The 24,537-nt window shown below is 39.3% G+C and overlaps 1 protein-coding gene across 4 annotated transcripts in view; it reads left to right on the top strand.

The window, feature by feature from the left end:
* ZNF521 (zinc finger protein 521) overlaps nt 1–20,033 on the top strand; it is a 321,848-nt gene extending 301,815 nt beyond the window's left edge. For all 4 annotated transcript variants that reach the window (XM_070940578.1, XM_070940579.1, XM_070940575.1 and 1 more), the window contains one exon: nt 19,275–20,033. In XM_070940578.1, the coding sequence (XP_070796679.1) occupies nt 19,275–19,304 (30 nt within the window). In that variant the 3' untranslated portion in view covers nt 19,305–20,033. The remainder of the gene's footprint in view (nt 1–19,274) is intronic.
* The last annotated feature ends 4,504 nt before the right edge of the window (nt 20,034–24,537 follow it).

The following is a 24,537-nucleotide window of genomic DNA, read 5'->3' on the forward strand; positions in this document are numbered from 1 at the left end:
AATCCTCAGCTCGACCCTGCAAGGGATCCTCCCATGCTTCCAGAGGGAGGAGGGAGCGGATCACCCTAACAGGGGGGCTGGGCGATTATCTGATGATGCGATAAGAGCGGCAAAATAGCTAGATTTCGCCGCTTTTATCGCCACTAGGTAGGTCTTAATATGAGACCTCACCAGTATTCGGTCGGATTCGGAGCGGCTGGTCCTCCAACTACTCTCCAGGTGTCTTTTCCAGCACTTCAACTCCCTCAGCTCCTCGGAGAACCAAGGAGCTAGGTGAGTTCGGTGCCGGGTCAGAGGCCGCAAAGGCACGACGCGGTCCAAAGCCCTGGCAGCTGCACTATCCCAGACGGCCACCAGGTCTTCAGCCGAGTCATGAGCCAGAGTCTCAGGAAATGGCCCAAGCTCCATCTGGAACCTATCAGGATCCATCAGGCGCCTGGGGTGGAACCATACAGGCAACTTGCCATTATTAGGGCATTGGTCAGTCAGTTATATTTCCTCCTTAAATCGTTTACCTGATGCTACTAGAGTTTTGCAGGATTATAAAGAGTTTTTCAGGGATTATTTTTAGCAGGGACATGCAATCCTTAAAATTGCCACTGCAGCAACAATTGATAAGGTTTGTAGGCTATTCATAAATCATAGTCGGGTGTTATCCATATGCAGCCTTTGATTAAATATTATAAAATACAATTGGACCTACCTTATTTTTCTTTTTATTCATGCAATAGTTTCCTGAGCACAAGGTGTTTTTTATTTTGTTTCTACTATTCCTCTTTTCTTCGTTTTACAGTTTTCCTCATTTTGCAGTTTTCATTATTTGAAGAGCCTAGTCTTTCAAAAAAAAAAAGTCTACCTTTTTTGTTGGTGTGCTGAGGAATTGACAAGTATATCGTACCTATAGCCCATGATTAAAAGTGCTATATTTCAAAACCGAGAAAAGTCCATCTCTTTCTGGACAGCATAAATTAACTTCTGAAGTGCCAGATCATTTAATGTCAGGTGAACAGTCAGTTATGTAAGAGAATTTCTTTCCTTTCTGTTCTATAAAATGGATAACACTATAATGCTTCAGTGCATTGAACGGATAAAGTCTCTACATACTGTGAATTCCAATGTTATGGCAGAGGGCCATAGAGATCATGGACTCTTACTCACCAGATGTATCAATTCCTTTTAGAAGGTTAAATACCTCAAGAAAATAAAAGATACTTACAATTGCTTGAGGAGGGAAATGTAACAATAGCTTTTACCACAAATTCAGGAACAAACTGTTCCTATGTTTACCATTACCAGCCACGATTGAATATTCTGTAATTACTATAAAATTCCAGCATATTGCTCTGGTAACACTTACTTCTCCTTTGCACAAGTGTAAGTGATTACACCTAATGCAAAATATTCAAGAATGACAATGCTACAGATTTACCATCAAAATTGCAATAAAGACATAAAATGTTACTGAATGAAAAATATCACAGCAGATATCTGCTATTTTTTCCTCTCTGCATTTATATTTGAGAAGAATGAGAAAACAGGTCTTAAAAGGGGCCATCTTGATATCTTGATCATAAGTTTTTCACTAATTTATATTAATTAATAAATGAACTATTTACAATGCCTAATATAAATACCTTTGAACCCAAAGATAATCACGTGAGTCAGTAATTTTCCAATTGCAGGTCAATATGTTGTTAAGGAAATCTATCTGTTTGGGGTGTCTGAAGGGAGGCTTTCTTGCAATCCATCTAATTATTTGTAATCGTCCCATTCAAAGATCAGTCTGTGTGTTTTAAAAAAAAATCAAGAAAGCACCTTATCTGTAGTAGCTCCCTCATTTCTGTACCTCCTTAGCTCTCTTGCTCCTGAAACATGCAGAAATATCAGAAATCCTGTCAGATTAATGGGAAGAAAAGAAAAGCTAGGCAATAGGCAATGATTCCCCCTGGATGTGGATACATAGTCAGGTTGTAGCACAAATAGTCTAAAGTCTGAATAAGGTGAAAGAGGCAATTCAACTGAGCCATTAGTTTGCACTGAGAATTACAGGCGATGTCATAGGAAGGGCATGGTTGGGAGAATGGTGACTGCAGAGAGCTCATAAATATCAAAAACATAGAGAAGAAAATAAAGAGAAGGAACCTCCAGGAACTCTAGAAACAATGCTATAGAGAATATATGCAGCATTGTGCCTAATACGCCAGGCATTATGAAGCCCTTCAGGGTTTTCCTTCATTTGTAGACTACTCCAAAATGGCACTTGGTGGCAGGAAAGTATATATTTAAAAAACCCCAAAAACAATAGATTAAAACATATACCTATGAAGTTGGAATGCTCACAATCAATCAAGGCTGAAAACACAATGGAATAAAAGTATTTTGACTTCTCTGTAGAATATAAGAAGGAAGGATGCCATAAGTACCTCTGGGGAAACATATTCCAATCTTTTGGGCATCAGGGATCGGTTCCATGGAGAAAGGTTTTTTCCGTGGACTGGAGGTGGTGTGGTTTCGTATGTTGCCTGCATCCTGTGGATGGGACTTTGCTTGTTTGTGCAGACCAGTTTCTGACATGCCGCAGACCGGTGCCGGTCCATAGACCGGGGGTTGGGAACCCCTGCACTAGAGAATATGTGCTAATAGTAATAATAAGAGACTATTTTTAATCATGCTATCTGATATCATGGAAATAAGATGCTTTCATTATATTATGAATATAATGTTTTATCAAATCAAAGGTTTTTTAAAACAGGTTTCAGCTATATAGAAGAATTAATATAGACCATCAGCAAACAGACATAGACCTAGGTTCGAATTATTAATCATATTCTTTACTGGTGTGAAAATAAAGGACAGAATTTCATATCTTTCTGCAATAATATGGTTCAATAACCATATATTTTCTTTTATTTGCAGATCATGTATTTTGCAGAATAATAACTAGTAATTAGTACATCTACTTTCTTCATTAATAGTTTTCATCTTATCTCATCTTGTCATTCAAGAGTGATTAAGTATGCATAGAAACGATGGCCTTTGTCATGGAAAGAAGTTTGTAAAATATTTAATCCAGACCCCTTTTTTGAGGTATTTTTATTTTCACACAGTTCAAATAGAGTGACTCAGCAGCTTATTCTGTTGCGTTATCCCAACAGTAGCATGTTCAGCAAAACAAGTAAATCCACCATATACATACCATTCTTCCTTAAGAGCCTGGTGGCGCAGCAGACTAATAGCCTGTTATTAACATTCAGCTGCCTGCAATTACTACAAGTTCGAATCTCCCCAGGCTCAAGGTTGACTCAGCCTTCCATCCTTTCTAAGGTAGGTAAATTGAGGACCCAGTTTGTGGAGGCAATAAGCTGACTTTGTATAAATATACAAAAGTATGAAGACTATTGCTTAACGCATTGTAAGCCGCCCTGAGTCTCCGGAGAAGGGTGGCATATAAATCAAATTTAAAAAAAAAGTGGAATAGCGTGAGACATATATTTTATGTTACAGAAGTGATTCCCTTGCATTACATAAATATATATGTCTGACGTATTTTGAACCAGATAGTTTTAAAGGAAGTGTTGTTTTTAATCATAATGTTACAGATTAGTTATTTATCTCCATTTTAATTATCACCCAGTCTTTACTTGCCAAGTCAATGGCTAAAGGATTACAATCTAAGTGATCTTCTGAAATCTCAAATTATGCAGGTTCTGATATTCCCACACTTCATTCCTCTACCCCACAGCAAAATAACTAAATATGCCTTGGATATCAAAGACTACATTGTACCTACATTGTACGGGCAAATTCCTTAAATATACCTTGTGATACTACATACAGAAATACAATGCTTGTTAAATGGATGTGACATTATAGTTGGCTTAGTTTTAAAAACACGTGTGTGATTATCAATTTAAGCTCCCATTATTTGCCACTAATTACTAAGCAGAGTTGTTAAATATTTAGCTGTAGTTTATTTAATTGGCTTTGACCTATAAAGAAATATGTGCATTGCCACTGATTGTGTTTCAATCCTGTGTTCACACTTAAGCAAGTAGAGAATGCTTATTTATGTAAATTATAAACACTATACAGCCTATCAGATTTTCAGCTTTATCATTTTGTTAGTGCTACAGATATATTTCTTATGAAGATATCTACAATTAAGGCATTGAGAAAGAACAAAGCATACAGATGTAAAATGAGAGAGGTTGTACTTAAACTTGTTTACAGATATTCTTGTTTAAAAAGCTCCAGCATGATAAATTAAACATTACAAGGGGAAAAAAATGAAAGCATGGCAACAACTGGCACATGCACACATCTGTCCATAATGCACTGATTTAATACTTGAATATTTGATTAGATGGTCTTGTCTATCAAAGCCCATATCATTCTGCTGTACTGAAGTTTCAACAGAGAAACAACCTCTTTCAAATCTTCTCAACTTGTTAGGAAAAATTCAGGCATTTTGCACCTAGCAGAACGGCATGCGTAGAGAAAAAAATTGAGGGAAGGGACTGACTGAATTTATCAAGCCTTTATTTCATCAAGTTTATAAAAGTACTGTTCCAAAGTATCAGGTGAATTGGAAAGTAAGTTTTAACTGAAACTGGAAGGAAACTTCTGTTCTTTCTTGGTGGCAAACCATGATGCCAGTGAACTTTTAATAACTGCAGCATAATACAAAATGAAACATAGCAGCATATGCTTGCCATATAGATATGACTGTTTCAGTTGTACTCTGTTAATAAGATACATCCATGGGATAGAGTTAGGGTATTATTTGAACTAGCATACTAACCATTTAAAAAATCACTTCTCATCTTTGTTTGTTTGTTTGTTCAATTTATATACCACCCTTCTCCAAAGACTCAGGGCGTCTTACAATGCACTTATAGCAATAGCCTTCATTCTTTTGTATATACCTGCTTATTAGGGCTTTTGGGCTCCCCATAAGCGGTGTTTCTACAAAGTCATCTTATTGCCCCCACAATCCGGGTCCTCAATTTATCTACCTCGGAAGGATGGAAGGCTTGAGCCTGGTGAGATTTGAACTCGCACTAATTGCAGGCAGCTGGCAGCTAAGTGCTACATAACAGCACTTAATCCGCTGCGCCATCTAGGCTCTTGGTGGGTGATAAGTGTCTTTTTCAATCTATACCAGAGGCCTGGGAGTTTGATGGTTCTGCACAGTGTCTTGCTGTTCCTAGAACTGCACTCTTCTTGACAGAGTGCTCTGTTGTTGTTCCTGGGATCTGGTGGAGCCACTCTCCCAATTTAGGAATCTCAGACCAAAGTGCTTCTATTACCACTGGGACCACTTCGACTTTCTTTTCTTCATCCTGTCTTGTTCCATATGCCTCCTTCCTGACATTGCTGTTACTTGGCACCACTATATCTATCATTATCACTGTCTTCTGATCCTTGTCTATTACCATGATGTCTGGTTGATTGACCAGTACCTGCTGTATATCTGGATCTGGTAGTCCCACAAGATTTTAGGCTTCTTATTCTTCATGACTTGTGGAATCTCTCATCCACTGTACAACCGCTTGGTTGTGCTACTCAGTGTATGCTACTCCTGCCCACATCTTACATCCTGCCATTATGTATGGGACTATCTCTGACGCCTCTTTGCACAGTCTGCACTTCAGTTCCTATCTAGTGTGGTAAACCCCCACTTCTATGGATCTGGTGCTGCTATGATCAAGGCCTCAGAACTATCCTTGATGGGAGGGGAGTTGTTGACTCCCTCTGATAGGGTTCGCAACCTTGGTGTCCTCCTGGATTCGTGGCTGTCCTTAGTGGATCATCTGACGGCCTTGTCCAGGGGCGCTTTTGCACAGGTTCGCCTGATGCACCAGTTGCAACCATTCCTAGATAGGGATGCCCTCCGTACAGTCACTCACGCTCTTGTTATCTCTCGTTTGGACTATTGCAACACTCTCTACATGGGGCTGCCCTTGGGGTGCACCCGGAGGCTCCAACTGATCCAGAATGTGGCCGTGCGGGTTGTTACGGGTACTTCCCATTACTCTCGGGTAACACCTATCCTGCGTGAGCTGCACTGGTTGCCGGTGGTCCTTCGGGTCCGCTTCAAGGCACTGGTACTTACCTATAAAGCCCTTCATGGCATGGGCCCAGGGTACTTGCAGGAGCACCTCCTACCGGCCTCCCACCACCCAGTGTGCTCACATAATATCCTTTAGTCCAGCCATGGGTGAGAGTTCTCAGTATCAGTCATCTGAAGTATCAGTCAATGGTATTTCTTGTGCAGTTCTTAACTTGCAATGGTACTTCCTCTATTTGATCTTCCTCCCATGTCTACTGCTGCCTCAGGCATTCTCTCAGCTGCTTATCTTTGGGTGCCATATAATTTATGTAGTCCTGGATGTTTTAGGTTTCATCCAGGAGAGTGATTTTGACACTCAGGCCCTACCTGCTTTTTTCCAACTGGAGCGCAATCTTTGATCATGTGAAGTGTTAATATACTTTATAATGCCTTGGTAAGGCCACACTTGGAATACTGCATCCAGTTTGGTCACCACAGTGTTGAAAAGATGTTGAGACTCTAGAAAGAGTGCAGAGAAGAGCAACAAAGATGATTAGGGGACTGGAGGCTAAAACATATAAAGAACGATTGCTGGAATTGGGTATATATAGTTTAATGAAAAGAAGGACTAGGGGTGATAGGATAGCAGTGTTCCAATATCTCAGGGGCTGCCACAAAGAAAAGGGAGTCAAATTCTTCTCCAAAGGACTTGAGGGCAGGACAAAAATCAATGGATGGAAACTAATCAAGGAGAGAGGCAACCTAGAACTAAGAAGAATTTTCCTGACAGAACAATTAATAAGTGGAACAACTTAGTTGTGAATGCTCCAACACTGGAGGTTTTAAAGAAGAGATTGGACAACCATTTGTCTGAAATGGTATAGGGCCATGATGGCGAATCTATGGCACATGTGCCACAGGTGGCACATGGAGCCATATCTGTGGGCACACAAGCATTGCCCTAGCTCAGCTCCAGCGCGCATTTGCATGCCGGCTAGCTGATTTTCAGGCCTTGCAGTCCCACCAGAAGTTGGGAAACAGGCTGTTTCTGGCCTCTGGAGGGCCTCTAGGGGAATGGGGAAGGCTGTTTTCACTGTCCCCAGGCTCCAAGAAAGCCTCTGGACCCTGAGGAGGGTGAAAAACGGGCCTACTGGGCCCACCGGTAACCTTTTTGCTGTTGGGTGCCAAAAGCGGAGGGAAGGGGGGGTCGCGTGTGCATGCACGAGGGGGCATTGAATTATGGGTGTGGGCACATGCACGCTTGACCCCCTGTGCTCCCCCCATTTTTGGCACATGACAGGAAAAGGTTAGCCATCACTGGTATAGGGTTCCTTGCCTGAGGAGGGAGTTGGACTAGAAGGTCTCCAAGGTCCCTTCCAACTCTGTTATTCTATTCTATTCAGGGTTTTGCACTTGGGTTGGAAACCTTTGTACATTGTGAAGAGCTTCTGGTTCTTTACATTGGCAGCTTCCAAGTCCTCCTTTGGCCAGTTCACTGTATTAGCAGAGTATCTGATGACTGGCAGGTGATACACATTGACAGCATGGATCTTGTTCTTCTTATTGAACTGGATCTTCAGAACCTGTCTTATCTTTACCCAGCACTTGGATGTAGCTGTCTTCCTTGTCTTCTCTTCTTGATTCCCAGATGACCAAGGTACTGTATATATGCTAGGTGGCCTGCTGCTAGTTCCACCTCATCACCTTAACTATCTTCTCCCTTTCCCTCCCTCCCTCTATATACACACATGTTGTGAACCACAAAAAAAAAAACAAAGAAAACAAAAACTTATTAAACAATAAGTATCATTAAATGATTCTAAATAAAATGGTGATCAGAATCAAAGTATTTTATGGGAAGTGGGGCTGGGGCTTAGCACAACCTGACCCCCAAGACCAAGGGAAAGAGCAAGGTTTTAACCACCTCCTTAACACCTGCATGGTTGGACTAATTGTGTATCTCCATCCTGCTCAGATTCAGCTTTACCTTGTTGCATTCCATTCAGATCCCAGATCAAACTGAAGACTGGGTGATAGTTGTAAAGTATGGTTAGATACATGGAGGGCCTCTTAAGAAAAAGATATACCACAGCCACCTTCAAGGCTGCCGATATTACCCCTTCCTGTAATGAAATACTGACCATTTGCCAGATGTGGCTAATCTTCCTTAGCAGCAGCCCAAATTTCCCATGATGCACACAGATTGGCCCCACAGGTGGTAAGGTTGATCCTGGAGAGCAGGCTGTCCACTTCATTGGAATTTAAAATATAGGACAAGACAGGCACTTCAAATCCTGCCCATGAAAAGTAAAGAATTTGGCAAAATACTAGAATAGAAGGTCTCAGTTACCTCCTTGAAAATATATTTTTCTTTCTTTTCCAAAACAAAAGAGCTTGATTGCAAGTCTGATTATAAAAATAACTTGTATATCCTTGTAGAGGTGCATTCAAAATAGTTTCTTTAGCATAAATCTAATTATGACATAGTATTCTGCATGTGTATATCCAACCTTTGATTTATGTATCTGTGTTTGGTCTGCTCACCAATATATCCCTGAAGATATTAAGCACACTAGGGACAGATTCTTTTCTGCCATTATGACTTTTAAATGTAAGAGAACATTAAAAACTGTAGCATCCATATAAAAACTGTTCAGTCTGTATGACATCTCCATGCTTTAGATGTAAATCAGTTTTGTGACATATATAACTACATTTTGCAGTTCAAGGGTAGCCCTGGAGTAGAAAATCCTGCCATGATGCTATTGTTGTCCACTTACTTTTGCTCTTTCTCCACTGCAGAGGAATCAAGAAGGCAGGTAGGCATGGCAACATCATATTACGAAAGCTGCCATTCACTGTGGGAACTCCTCCCTTGTGCCAAATTATAGCATTTTCAGAGTAATGCCCAGGGCATCAATATTGACAGCAATATTTCTGTATATTTACAACCATGGCGGCTATTGATATAGAGAGATTGCAGTGGACTATCCGACTTTCTTTAGACAGCTTTGACCGAATAAACCAAAATGGCTTTTCTTTCCCATCAGGAAGATTGTTAATTTGGCATAAAATAAATTTTATTGCAAGACATTATTCTGAATAGTTGAAGAAAAGACCCACTTCAGGCCGCATTCTCTATGTTTCTTTTTCATCTTGACTCTTATTCTTACAAGGTTTTGTCCCTTGTTCAGTAATAGTATAAAGTTGCCTAAAGAATATTTGACATTATGGCCTAGAACGGTGAAAACTGTTCGGGGACAGGGTATTTTTAGGCCCATAGTGACTGAACTGATACAGAGAATAAGGCAGTTGTTGCAGTCCAGAGTCTTACACAGATGTGGAAGAAAAAAGCATATAAACAGGAAATGATGCCCAGTGAGTACTGTAGCATTTTGTGATTTATATTTCATCCACATAACATTATCCTGTTCTGAATCAAAGGAGGCTTACTTCTAAGTAAATAAGCACAGGAGTTCAATCTGATTTTATTAACTCATTGAAACGTATGGCATAAGACTTAAGCTTTGTAGTTCTGTGCCTGAAATATTTGCCCAATTTTAAGAGCTGTAAACTTGTATTGAGATTCATTTTGTATTATTTCAAGTTGATTTCATGCTCCTCTGTAAGAATGTGATGCAAAATTGTAACATATCCAATCACAATAATTCTAGGACATGCACAGTGGTTTACATCAGTGATAAAATTCAATTTTTTTTACTACCGGTTCTGTGGGCATGGCTTGGTGGGTGTGGTGTGGTTTGGTGGGCGTGGCTTGGTGGGCGTGGCAGGGGAAGGATACTGCAAAATCTCCATTCCCACCCCACTCTGGGGCCAGCCAGAGGTGGCATTTGCCGGTTCTCCAAACTACTCAAAATTTCTGCTACCAGTTTTCCGAACTACTCAAAATTTCCGCTACCAGTTTTCCAGAACCTGTCAGAATCTGCTGGATTTCACCCCTGGTTTACATGTAGTATTTGCAGGCAAACTCTCCCACAGCCTGGAGTTTGATCCTGATGGGGCTCAAAGTTGATTCAACCTTCCATTCTTCCGAAGTCGGTAAAATGAGGAGCCAGATTGTTGTGGCAATATGCAGATAATGCTGACAATGTGAACTGCTCAGAGAATGCTGTAAAGCGCTGAAGGGTGGTACATAAGGCCAAAATGCTATTGCTACATTAAATAAATACTAGGCAACCTCTTGTGAAGACAGCATTGTACAATAGAAGGCCTTTAATGAAGTCTGCCGCGCTTCCTAGGGCCCCTTCAAAGAAGGTTTTTTGATTATAAAGAGAGGCAGAAGGACCATGCGTTAGGTAATTTGATCATCTCGTTGTTCCCTTAAAAACTACTGCAACTAAAACTATTCTGAAGCAACTAGCGTTTGTAGGCCATTTTAAAAGGCAGAAGCATATATAAAGAAAGAATTGCAGAAATCCAGGCAGGAGTTTATCAGGGCATGAATAACTGCAGCAAGACTAATCACTGTGCTAGCAGTGGCTTTGAAAATTTTGTTTTATAAATGTGGTGGTTGTACTTTACTAGTCTGTAAATGTGACTGCTCCTTCTCTCCTCCTTCATTCCTTTGTTTAGCCAAAAATCTTTTCCACTGTCATTTTGTGCACCAACGATGCAACAGAACTCCATTTTCGTGGTCTTGAATTTTTTTTTTCCTTCCCAACAAGCTAGAAAGAAGAAACTGTTGCAGTGGAAATTGTGGGATCCATAATGACATTGGAATGCAATTCTCTGTTTGGCATTAGGGTTTTAATTAAGGTTTTGCTGGGTTTGCCCATTTTTCCTTTGCCCCCCATCTCTCTGCCAAGAAAACCCAGCATCCTGACACTCTCTGAGGATAAATTGAAAGTAAGAAGTTTGGAGGGAGGGAGGAGGGGATAGAAGCAGAGCCTCTTGATTAGAAAGTATAATTTAATAGAATGTGTATTGAACCAAATGTATTGATTAATGTAGAGGATATAGTACTTATATTGATTTGAACTAAAGATTTAGTACTAAAAGCTGTAAGCCAAAAAAGCCGTTGCAGATTGCTACAAAAGTCAGTTTAATGCTGTCCTTGAGAATGCCTTCACAAAGAAATTCTTCTAATGTTTGAGGAGTAGGTAGAATGCTGTATATGTCAGTTTGATCCCGGAGGGTTTTATTTTGTACTCTAATAGCTGTTACGAGCCTACATTATATCCAAGGAGTAATTTTCCTTAGGGTTGCCTGGCTCGCTTTGTGTCAATATTCTAGCATTTTAAGTCACGTACAGTATATGCTTCTGGGAACAGCCGAGGAGCCAGCCAGACTTATAATGGTCTGCATTCATTAATAAAGGCAGAAGCTTCTGTCCCTCCATTGCCCACTGCAGGGATGCCTCCCCAGTCTTTGGGGACCCTGCAGACACATTTAAAGAAAGCTTTATTTTGAGTGGGCAGGAGATGAAATGCAGGACTTGCAGGCATTTCCTAAGTCAGCTCTATGGCCGAGCACAGAGGTGACCTTAATGGGTCAGAGAAGAATGCAGGTCAAAAGACTTATTATCCAGCCTGTTGGAAACCAATTGCTTTTAGGTTGAGGGGGGGAAGGGGTGGCATTTTGTTTTGTTTTAAAGTAGCGCTTAAAGGTTAGTAATGTAGAAATTTGTTTTACAACCAGAAGCTGTCCTGGAATGTAGTCCATTTTATAGAAAGGGAGAGGAAAACTAAAGCCAGAGCTTAGTTTTAAATTCCCTACAAATTACAAAATGTTAGTATAGCATAATTAGTTAATCAGTGGTGATTGATTACTAGTGTTTGCCGTCTTGAATTAAGGAGAGGGGGAAGAAAAGATGTTGCTGTGATACTGTCTCCATCTGTTGAACAATAACATCTTCATTTAATCTTTATATTTCCTTATTTATAATCTGCTTTTGAGCAACAATCGCATTCATTTCATTCAGCTTCAAAATGCCTCATTTAAATTGAATGCAACTGTACTTTCCATTAGGGACTGTAATGAGGTAGTGAATTAGTAGGATTTCTCCCTCCTTAGAAACTCCTCCTCTCCCTTCCCTCCCTCCCTCTTTCGTAAAGATTTTTTTCCCCCTGAAGGATATAATTCAAGTCATAAAACGGTATCTATGAAGCAAAAACTGGCAATTATAAAGAACAACAGCCCTGCTCTTTGGAAAGGAATATTTTGAGCCACTGTTTTAGTAAAATGTATCCAACAGTTTCAAAGATTTTGAGCACAGAATGGGCATAACTCATTACAAACAAAACAGCCAAAAAACCTGTATATATAATTATAGCGGTCCTACTAATTTCACTGAGAAAGTATTTGTAAAATTAACTTAGAATTTTGGAATGTGGTAGATGCTCATTACACTGTCCATTGGATTATACGACTCTCTACTCCTAAATATAGTTTATACTGAAGTTTTTAGTCTGAGTATGTTTAAGGAAGTATAGGTAGTCCTTGTATGAAAGGAAGTATAGGTAGCCCTTGATTTATGGCCACAGTTAGAATCAGGATTTCCATTGTTAAGCAAGGCAGTTACACCCCATTTTACAGCAATTATTTTGCCATGGTTATTAAGCGAATCACTGCAGTTTTTAAATGAACCATGTAGTCATTAAGCGAATCTGGTTTTCCTGATTGACTTTCCGGCTGGAAAGATTGCAACATGACTTCAGGATGCTACAACCATCGTAAATACAAGCTGGTCAGTAAGTGCCTGAATCACAATCACATGACCGTGGGATGCTGTGATGGTCATAAGTGTGAGGACCTGTGATTAGTCACATTTTTCAGTGTCATTGTAACTTCAATTGGTTGCTAAACAAATGGTTGTACATCAAGGACTTCTAACTGTTCTGTAAGAACAGAAAAGGAATGACAAAACAAAATACCCCCCCTCAATACCCAAATCAATGTTAAACTTGCAGTATAAATTGTTTATAATCCTTTTTTTCCCCTCGAACTATGAGTAGCTTCAGCATATTCTACGGACCTTTCAGCATTAGAAAGAGGCTAGAAGAAATGCAGGAAAATATAACATATGTGAAGTAGTCTGGAGGAAATATGGGAACAAGGATTTGTTTAATTTGCATGTATGAGGAAGAGAAAGAGACAATAAATTTGAGGGCGTTATCTGGTACTGCACACTTTCTAGAAGAACAATGATAAAAACATCGGTTTCAAATGTACTGTTTGTCCTATAAAGGGCAAAACACATTCTGAGCTACACTGAAACTTTTATTGGTTTTCTCTGTGCCCTGAAAACTCCCGTGTTGAGATCAACAGGAGCTCCGTCTTCTGACTTCTCCGCTTACATCAATTCCCATTGTCATGGAAGTAGGTGTTCTGAGCACATGAAAAGACAATATACAGCAGAGAGCTACTGTGTGGATAATAGAGGAAAATTTTGCCCTAAATTTTTAAACACAATCTTTTTTGTGAAAAGAAACACTCTTAAAACAAAACCTCCAACCGTTCATAACTGGGATTAATGGTTGCAATTTTCAGTTCTTAGACATGGGGTCTCCATAGACAGTCCCCCCTCCTAGAATATAATGTGGTTCTCTGTGGGATTAAAGATTATTCCTTACCTCATCTCTTCCCTTCAATCTTTCACCTTTTTGTCTCATAAAGTTATAACCGGTATGAACAGGAAGCTTTTCTCCCTAATCAAGTGTTTCTTTCTGGATTGTTCATGCCCTAGAATGCAAAGAATTTACATATACATCATTAATATTAGGACACTGTTCCCAAGGTGTATAAACGGAGTGTGACTTGGATCCAAGGTGCAAACAGAAGCAAAAAGAATATTTCTAAACTTTGCTGCCTCCATTTCCCACAGTGGCCTCCATCCCAAGTTTTCCATTTTATACAGTCCTTAAAGCATCCGGATCAATTTCTCGAAAGATTTAAAGAATTTTAACGGGCAAGAGGAACTCTAATCTCATTTGTGCGTTTTCAGGATCCATACTCATCTTTATGTTTTGCCTTGCTCAGTGATTTTTCTCCATCATTTTTCCTTGAATTTAAATCAGGGCATCTCTTAGCTCCTGAGAATGCTTTTGTGCAATAGGCTATATCAGCTGTGGGACCCCAAAACAGAGCTTAGTGAAGAATAATTCCATAGTTTATTTTGCATCTACCACATTAGTGCCTTTGTGTGTTTTTTCTTTAATTAAAAAAATTATTGAAGTTTGAGTCCTGAGCACACATGAAATGCTACTTTCAATTGTGTCACATAGTGCTGTGTGGCTTTTCTAATCCTTAAACTGGCCACATGTGAATCCAAGATTTTAAAAAATGGAGGTAAGAGGACTCATTAAAACACATAGGCAATGATCCAGCATTACAGTTCTCTCCTATTGTTGATTATGATAGAAGAAAAGAGCCTCATGTGTGCAGTGTTGTTCTATGCTGGAAGTTGAGCCTCGGGTAGAGCTCTAGATAGCAGCTACAGACTTTCTGAAGAATGGATATTGTCCATTGGGATAATTAAGTATCAGCAATGCTCTTGCAGCAGTAAAACTCGTGTGTCTTTTATTTAGACAGTACAGCAGATTTATAGATAGATGTTTCAGGTAAAAAGAATCTGGAAAGGTATGTAGTTGTTTAAGCTGTTCCTTTGCTGAAACTCATTTAATTGCCCCGGAAAAAGTGTTAAACTGATCCATTCTACTGCTGCTTGAAGGTTCCATTTTCTTTCCATTCCCTCTTGCTGAAACAACCCAACATGCACTTTAATTGAGTCATGAGAGAGTAAGGGGTTGCACTTGGATATACATCAGAATTTTCATTTCTTGAAAATAGAATACAGTGCAAATGAAGGTACTGGGTTTAAATCCGTACTCATCTGCTTGTTCCTAGTTAACTAGAATACATCAGATTTTTTTTAATGTTGAGAATGCAAATTACCAACATCAATACATTAAGCAGGAAGTACAGAACCCGCTACCAGGCTGATTGGGAAATGTCCCACATTATATTCATTCAGTTTGAAGACAATGAAAAATAGAATTTGTTTAACAATCGCTGCAATTATCACTAAGCAAATTGATAGGTTGTTATATAGTCCTTCGGGGCTGCTATGGCCTGATCATATCTAAAAAGGGAACCCTGATAGGTTTGGGTCAGGCAATGAAGAAGAAAACCCTCTGGCTTTAAACCGTTGTAAAAATAATGATCATCTTAAAATACGGACAGGTTTCATATTTTTTTGTACTCTTTCCCACTCTAAAAAACAATGCATCGAATACTTTCCTTTCCTTGCTCATTTGTTTACCCCCCCCTTCAGATATCACTAGGATTTGACTGTTTTAACAAACAATTGGAAAATAGAATCATAAAAATTATCTGCAGTTTTGATGTCATCCATATAGATACATACCAGAGGTGGGATTCACTTATCTTCCCTACTGGTTCATAAATGTGAGCATGTGTGCCACCTCTGCGCATGCACAGGGCTTTCTGCGCATGCACAGTAGTCGCACATTATGTCCAGGAGGGTGGGCGGAGCCTCCCACAGTCGCCGCTACCAGTTTGTGCAATCCAGACAGAACTGCTGAATCCCACCACTGATACATACACATACACATACTCACTCACACACACACCACAGTCATTTGATTAACATTTGACAACTGGATCACAATTACGATGTTGCAGCATCCTGAGGTTATATGATCGCTATTTGGGAACTTTACTGTTGGCTTCCAACAAGCAGAGTTTATCAGGAAACCAGCAGAAGGTTGCAAATGGTGATCATATGACCTTGGGATGCTGTGACTGTGCAGAATTCATCTAACAACTTCAACAGGAATTGCCAGAACTACCATTTGTGAGTCAGTGCAGTTAGGTGACATACACCTTATGATCACATTGCTTTGCAAAAGAGTTCCTAGTCCCAATTACTGTTGGTAAGTCAGGGATTACCCATACATGAAGACTCCTACAGACACAAATTTTGTCATGCGCATGACATATCCCACGGGGGTCAAACTTACATTGAAGCAGAAGCTTTAAACTGGTGATACATGCTTTTGAAGTGCATCTTCTAATATGATTCCAGGCACATTGAAATATGCATATTTTAAAGTTCTAGCTTGATTTTATGTATCAGTCCTGAGATATTTCAGTATTTAAATAAATATGATTATATAGAAGTGGAATCTGACCTAATCAAGCAGTATATCTATCATATAAAGCCACCTTACAAGTTTTATCACATGAATGACACAGGCACACAGTTTGCTTGTAAACAATCTAAACACCTGAAAGAGTGTCTTCTTGCATATAATTGTGCTTTATTGCAAGGGCAATACTGTGTCATGTTATCCATAAAGCTATATGACACAGTTTGTGTATTAACTTTTAATAATCTATTATATCTCAATAGGTTAGTTGGATCAGGTTTGATTTTCTAATTTCTAAATTATCTCAATTTAAAATCATATATTAAATATAATAGCCGTGTTTTTAAGGCCTTATTTTATCACTGCTTTTTCACTAATTTTGAAATAAATTAATGTAGAAAATAGTACTGTATACATGAAATCAAATAAATGATGGAATATATCATTTTTTAACTGTATTGAATATTATTTCTCGTAACCAGTGGCCTTATATTGCCTAGTACATTATGAGGTTTAGTATTTGCTTAGAATTTTCTGCCATTTATTTATTTTTATTTATTTTCAGATTTCTATAGCGCCTTCTCCTTTCGGACTCAGGGCGGTGAACAGCCAAGTAAAACACTTTATACACAAAAGTTAAAATAGATTTAAAATAATTAAATAATTTGGCCCATAATTTAAAAACCAATTTAAAACCAATTTCAAATTTTAAAAACCCATCATAAAATCAGGACAGCCTGGCTAACTGAAAGAAGTAGGTTTTAAGGGCCCGACGAAAAGTCCGGAGGTCTGGGATCACTCATATCTCTGGGGGTAGATTGTTCCAGAGGGTAGGTGCCACCACAGAGAAGGCTCTCCCCCTGGGGGTCGCCAGCCGACATTGTCTGGCCGACGGCACCCTGAGGAGGCCCTCTCTGTGGGAACGAACTGGCCAGTGGGAGGCAATTGGTGGCAAAAGACGGTCCCGTAAGTACCCTGGCCCTAAGCCATGGAGTGCTTTAAAGGTGATCACCAACACCTTCAAGCGCACCCGGAAATCCACCGGAAGCCAATGCAGCTCGCGCAGGAGAGGAGTCACATGGGAGTGCCCCGTCGCTCCCATAATCCCCTGCGCGGCCACATTCTGCACCTGTTGGAGCCTCTGGGTGCACCTCAAAAGAAGCCCCATGTAGAGAGTGTTACAATAGTCCAGACGAGAAGTGACGAGTGCTTGAGTGACTGTGCGTAGGGAGTCTCGATCCAGAAAAGGGCGCAACTGGCGTATCAGGCAAACCTGATAGAAAGCCCCCCTGACCACGGCCGTCATATGCTCTTCTAAAGACAGCCGTGCATCCAGGAGGACGCCCAAGTTGCGAGTCCATTCCGTGGGGGCCAATGATTCGCCCCCAATAACCAGCGATGGCACCAGCTGGCTATACTGGGACACCGGCAGCCACAGCCACTCAGTCTTGGAAAAGGTTGAGTCGAAGCCTGTTTCTCCCCATCCAGACCCACACGGCCTCCAGGCACTGGGACATCACTTCCAAGGCATCGTTGGGATGGTCTGGGATGGAGATGTACAGCTGAGTATCATCAGCATACTAATGGAACTCCACCCCAAAACCACGGATGATCTCGCCCAGCGGCTTCACATAAATGTTGAACAGAAGGGGCGAGAGGACCAACCCTTGTGGCACCCCACAAACAAGGTGCCTCGGGGTCGACTGCTGCCCCCCTGTCAACACAGATTGCAACCGGTCAGAGAGATAGGAGGAGAACCACCACAAGACGGTGCCCCCCCCATTCCCAGTCCCTCCAGCAACATGATACCATGGTCGATGGTATCAAAAGCCGCTGAGAGATCTAACAGGACCAGGATAGAGGAATAACCCCTACCTTGAGCCCTCCAGAAATCATCCACCAACGCGACCAATGCCATTTCCGTGCTGTACCAAGGTCTGAAACCGGACTGGAGCAGATCTAAATAGACAGCTTCATCCAGGTACTGGGGAAGCTGTTGCGCCACCACACTCTCAACAACCTTCGCAATAAAGCGAAGGTTGGAAACTGGACGATAGTTAGCCAATACAGCCAGATCCAGAGAGGGCTTCTTGAGGAGGGGCCTCACAACCGCCTCTTTTAAGGCGGCCGGCAAGATACCCTCACTCAAAGAAGCGTTAATCCCCTGGAGCCAGCCTCGTGTAACCTCCCAGGAAGCCAGCACCAGGAGGGACACGGGTCCAATAAACATGTGGTCGTGTTCAGCCATCCCAAGATCCTGTCCATGTCCTCGGGAGCCACAGGATCGAACTCTTCCCAGATAACACTCTCAAGGCCTGCCTCAGTCATCTCGTCTGAACTAACCCAGTCAGCGGCCAAGTCTTCCCGAATCTGAGTTATTTTATCATCCAGATATTGTACAAAATCCTAAGCTCGGCCCTGCCATGATGGGATATAATTCCTATTAAATGAATCTAGGAATGTAATCATGGTTTATTGGCTACTTTTAGAAATACAGTTATTTATTTCTTTATTTCCGTGGTTTATACAGCTGCCCAATCCATGACAGTGACTCTGGATAGCATACATGGATTAAAACATTAGCTATATTGAAGACTTCATGTGTCTGTAGGGCCACAACCAATTTAGCTCTTCTTTGGAACTCTTACTAGACTTTCATCCATCTTTCCGAGTACATTCCTATCTACTATATAAGGTGTCATATGCATGACAAGCTGTATTCTGAAATTATATTGAAATTTATCATCAGCCAGTCTTTTACAATAGATCAGTGAAGCTGGAGGCTACACCTTCAGCACCATATAAGCAAGATCTGCTTATACTTTCTAATGTACAATTTATCCAATTCCATATTCTTTATTACAGGTTAAATGTGGCATTACAGGTTAAATTTATAAATGGGTATTTAGCCAAGTATAGGCCTAGAGTATAGCTACATAAATACATTGTTTTATAAAACTTGCTTGGTATTTTGCACAGTACATACCATTTAACAGGGTTTTTACTATCTTACATTACACGATCTTTCTGTAGCATTGCTGGTATATTTCAGCATAGTGATTGCTTTTACTTTCCTTCTTCTTTCTTCACAGAATCATACGATGACCCAACATAGCAGTTAGTGCAAGGCCCAGTTCTTCGGAAGAGGAATCTTTGCAGGACAAAAAAAAAAAGGGAACATGTTTTACTCTTTGCACGAGACTCTCATTGTTAATATATATTATTCAGAAACATTGTATTGTACCATAAAACCTGTATTATGGAAACTGTTGGATGTTCATGTGTTTGAACTTTTGAGCACCGGAGAGACTTCCTGTATATAAAGTGTTGCACATGTATTATGTTGTCTGATACTAAAATGGTCTTATAAAGACAAGTGGACTTGGGCCCTATTCAAGCAGGACTAAGAGAATAATTATAATACCAACAACATATAAAAGGGAAATATGGCTTAAGGAAAAACAAAAAAGCGGTGATACAGTACAAACCTTTTGGCCTTCCTTTTGTTCAAGCTTATGTCTACAATCTCTGTCTTTTGGTATTCAATTGGATGAATTCAAGAATATTTTTAGTGCCGAAGAAGATGAACAAGAACAAGAAGAAGACTCTCCAAGCAGGACCCCAGCTGAATATGGCCTGTATATATTTGTAAGCCTTGCGATATGACAGATAGCATTACCATATATGCAATAGTTGTTATGTAGATTGTCAAAGAAACTTTTTTCCTGGATACCATTTGAAGCTTTTGAGTGTTCAAGACTTTTCCTTAATGATGTCACATGGCCAAATTTTTGAATCAGTTGAACTAACCTGTATGTTACTGTTATTAATGTTTACTCTGCAGTCTGAACCTGGAGATTACTGGAATGGTTTTCCAAGAAGAAATAAATTCAGTTTACCATTACATAATATGCATCTTTTCTTTTGTCCCAGATTATTTTATTTATTTAAAAAAGTTCCTCTTTGCAAATGAATTGTGTCTCATAACTTTCATCGTCAACGTCACATATTCTCTCATCACACATGCATGATAAATGTATTCTAATTTATGTACTTCAATCGATACTTTATTATTTTAGATATATGTTAACTCTATATTCTTTTACCCTATGTAACGACCCTTTTTTTTCTTTTTGAGAAATACAAGGACTTACTGTAGAGTTAGTGCGTGAGCATCTGGCTTGCAAGCATTCAGCCCCTCAGTGATGTGCAAACTATTAGATTTTAAATCAAGTTTTATCTACCTGCATTTTATAGTACAATATCAAGTGTATTTCTCCTAAATAGAAAGCCTGTTGAGTTTGCTGGATTTACTACCACTAAATGTGTTCAGAATCTCACCCTTTTGCCTATCCTGTTTCTAAATCTCTTACATTTAAAAATATTTAAATCTCTCAAACACTATTAGAATGATATGTGATTATGGAAGGGATCCCTTGTCTTTTCATCTACAGGTGGTAACCTTGTTAAATTCCAGCCACAGCACCGACATAGGTTTCTCTCTTGCGAGTCCCTTGTCCTCAATGCTGACAGAGATGGCAGTAGAGGACATGACCAGAAAAAGTGCTTCAGTAAACAGCCCAGCCTGTTATTTCCTCTAGGAGATCGTTCGGCTTTAACAGAGAAAGGTTGTTGAGAACTGAATTAACCTGTTGGTCCCAAGTAGAAGCAAAGGGAGGCTGTACCACTAGGGCCTTCTCGTTTTTCTTTTGTCCAGAAATGTGCTCATATGAACATTCATTCCCAACCCAATTTCCATATTAGAGTTGTGATATACCGCTGAACACTTGTGCAATGATTAGAGCAATGGAATATCACAATGGGCTAGAATTGCTTGTCTTTTCCTGCCAGGGCAGATTTCAAGTGAGATTTCTAGTTTGCCGAGTGTTACATTCCGAGTCTCCACAGATGGGAGAGCTGAAAGAACACTTTTTAAAAAGTCTTTGCTTGCCAGGGATTTCAAGGAAAAATGTGTCATATTTCTCTCTCCAGCCTGGAGATTTTTATGCATATGTTGCCAAGTACAAAAAGAAAAAAAAAGGCCATATTTAATAAAGAATCTTATTTCTGCTGACAAAAGGATAAACATAAGCAACTGTACTTACACAGTCAGTCCAGTGCCAGATTCTATTTATAATAAACCCCATCCCAGTTTTAATTCCATTAAAGTAGTAATCATCTCTGCCAATTTGGATTGAATATTCATTCTTCATGACACATACCTCTTTAATAAAACAAAAAAAAGTACAGGCATTTATTTCAGTCTTCATGTGTGAAACCATAACATATTGGTTAAAACTGTAAATAGCATGTTTTTCATCAAGTTCAAGTATGTTAAAATTATTACACCCTACTGTGTTTGTGCCACTGAGTTGAGACAGATGGTAGCTGGGAAAAATGCAGTCTTATAATCAAAAGCAAAAATATGTCAAAAATATGTTAGCAAGCAAAACACAGCATATTACTTGCTTCTTATGTCATGACAGCTTGCAAAACATACAAGAGTGTTGAATATCTAGTTATGCAAATATAGCAATATAGTAAACAGCGACAGAAAATGCGAAGACACGGTTCTATATTGTATATTGTTTAAGTTTTCCATTCAGGGAAGGAACAAAAATTCCTTGGTCTTACTCAACTTTTGATTTGAAGAGCAAATGCCTCAACTGACTTTCTTTTCTCATTAGTTGCCAATTTTTGACGCTGCCCTAAAAAGCTGTTTAAATAGATTATAAAAGACATTCAAACTTCCCAATGAGATTTGAGTTTTCCATAGCGGCTCATCAGAGTATTTACTCTGATCGGGGTCTCGTCTTACTGAAAAAGGAGAAAAAAGGATAGAGATTCTGTATGAATACATTGGGTATCTAATATATAGTCCTTCCCAGTGGGTCACCAAAGCTAAAGCAAGCCACAATAAAGAGAAACGGATCATCACATCACAGCAGAGAGGAGACAAAGGGAAATGGAAGACATGCATGACAGGATTCAAGCAGGTCGCAACCACCTTTATTGGGAATACTCAGAGAAAATATAAGGCAGGAAACACTGCCTTAACCCCCAACAATTTTGAGGAAGGATAGTTCCAAAACTGGGAAACCTCTAGATGGCAGCAGAAAGATGCAGAAAATGCCAACTATTTGCCATCATCTATTGGTTTATAATGAAAGATTGGTAGAATATGTGTCACAACAGCCAAATTGGGATATAGCTGTCAATTGATTGTCAGATGTACAAGCCTCCTCGGAGCTTCTGAAGAGGAATATGTAAGCTCCTGCAGTTATGCATTCGTTGTCTAGACTGAAAGGATAAGCTGCTCCAATTATGAAAAAAAATCTGCTTAAACCACAGCTAATTGTAATGCTGGGAAAACAAACATGAAAACATTCAACCAGACAATCTAGAACCACAATACAATTCCTTCCCAACTCTGTCAAATAGCAGTAGGATATCCCCAGTGGGTCAGCGGTATTAATCTTTTGCAGCAAAATCAACCAAGAGCCTTGTGGCACTTTAAAGATGGTGCCATAATAAATTTATTGGTCTTTAAGGTGCCATAAAACTCCTTGCTATTTAAGAGTAAGACCAGGTGAGATCAGGCGGGGCTTTATTAGATAATAGCTATAGCTAGATAGTAAAGATAAATAGTTGGAAAAGACAAGTATCTAATGCAGGCTGGAATTGAGCTGTAATTCCGATATGGCAAACACACCTATCTTTTATTCTTACTCATTTAAACACTGTCCTTCAGAAAGAAGAAAGAGCTGTTCTTTATATGCCAAGATACCCCCTCTATTTATAACAAAATTAACAATTAATTCATCCCTTGATTGAATCTTTCGTTATTTAGATGTCACAACAGATTTTCATAGCCCGCAAAGGGGAAGCCTTAGCAATGTTAATATTGTGACAGGCAAGACACATAAAAGCAAATGAATCATAATTGGTGACAATTAGAAATAACTTGGTATGAAAACAGAATATTCGTTGCCACAGTGAGTGAGCAGAGTGCCTTGGGTAATAGAAATGATTTCATAAGAAGCTCCTGGCTGCATGGACAGGACTATATCGTTACTTCTATCTAGTGCATTTCTTCATACATGATAGATCAATTGACAATCAAAGGGCCGTTTTGTAATTCTGTAAAATGAAATGTTCTCTTTGCAAAGTTTCACTTTCCTTTGCAATGTGCCCCTAGAGTTGAAGGCAAGGACAGAGTCAGGTATTTTATTTTATTTTATTTTATTTTTTCCATCCCTAAAGGACATAATATCATTTCTAAACATGATCTAAAGCTTCAATTGAACTGAAATTTGAATAATACTCAATTTATATAGGCTAACAATGTCACCAAGGAAAAATATTTCCAACAGAGCAACAAATTTAGTCAATTTCAGATCACAAAGCTCAAGTCTCTCTCTCTCTCTCTCTCTCTCTCTCTCTCTCTCTCTCTCTCTCTCTCTCTCTCTGTGTGTGTGTGTGTGTGTGTGTGTGTGTGTGTGTGTATTCCTGAGCCCAAGCCTTTAGTCATTTCAGTATATCTGCATAATTTTATTCCATCTGAAATAGTTGGATAATCAAGGAATAGGTGCAAAATTACTACATAGTTTGAGATCAAATGTTGAGCAAATTCAAAACTTTATAGCGAAAGATTTGAAGTTCACTGTGCTGAATTCCCAGATAAGTTTGCCTAAGATCAATTAAATCTATTTGGCACTGCCTTAAAATAATCATTACACAGCAACACAAGTAAATGAAAAAATACAGGTGTCCATTTATGTGTTTCACAGAATCAAGATTTCAGTCTTATATCCTAACACATAATAGTAATCAAATGATTCCTTTTCATAGCAATTTTTCATTTGTCCAGAATGCTTCTGGTCTCATTTGCTATGATCTGCAATCTCCTACATCTCAAGTTTTGCTCAATATGAATTTTAATCAAAGAAATATAGTAATTATTCAGTTACTGCAAAGAACTCTGTTGCATAGGATACATTTTTACAGGATTTAAAATATAATTTATGAATATTTGCAAGCCTAATAATTGTCTTTTCTGCTGACATTTTCAAAGCAACACTGATTGTTGCGTCTCCAGAGAGTCTGAGTACAAAACTGATAATTATATTAAATATACATAGACAATAAAGAGTGTGTTTACATAACTATGCCCATAAATATCTGATTGAACAGTCATTGTTCTCAAACCCCTTTTAAGCAGCTCTCGGAGGAATCCAATTCTAATGACATGATGGTTTAAAAGATGTTGCTCAGTCTTGTTCCATATTTAATTAACTTTCCTTTTTTAAACTTGTGATGGTTGAGACAATAACAAATAGCTCTAAAAAAAAGAGA

Source organism: Pituophis catenifer, unplaced genomic scaffold, assembly GCF_029215685.1.
Source record: "Pituophis catenifer annectens isolate HBS135680 unplaced genomic scaffold, rPitCat1.0.hap2 SCAF_3, whole genome shotgun sequence".
NCBI classification, from domain to species: Eukaryota; Metazoa; Chordata; class Lepidosauria; order Squamata; family Colubridae; genus Pituophis; species Pituophis catenifer.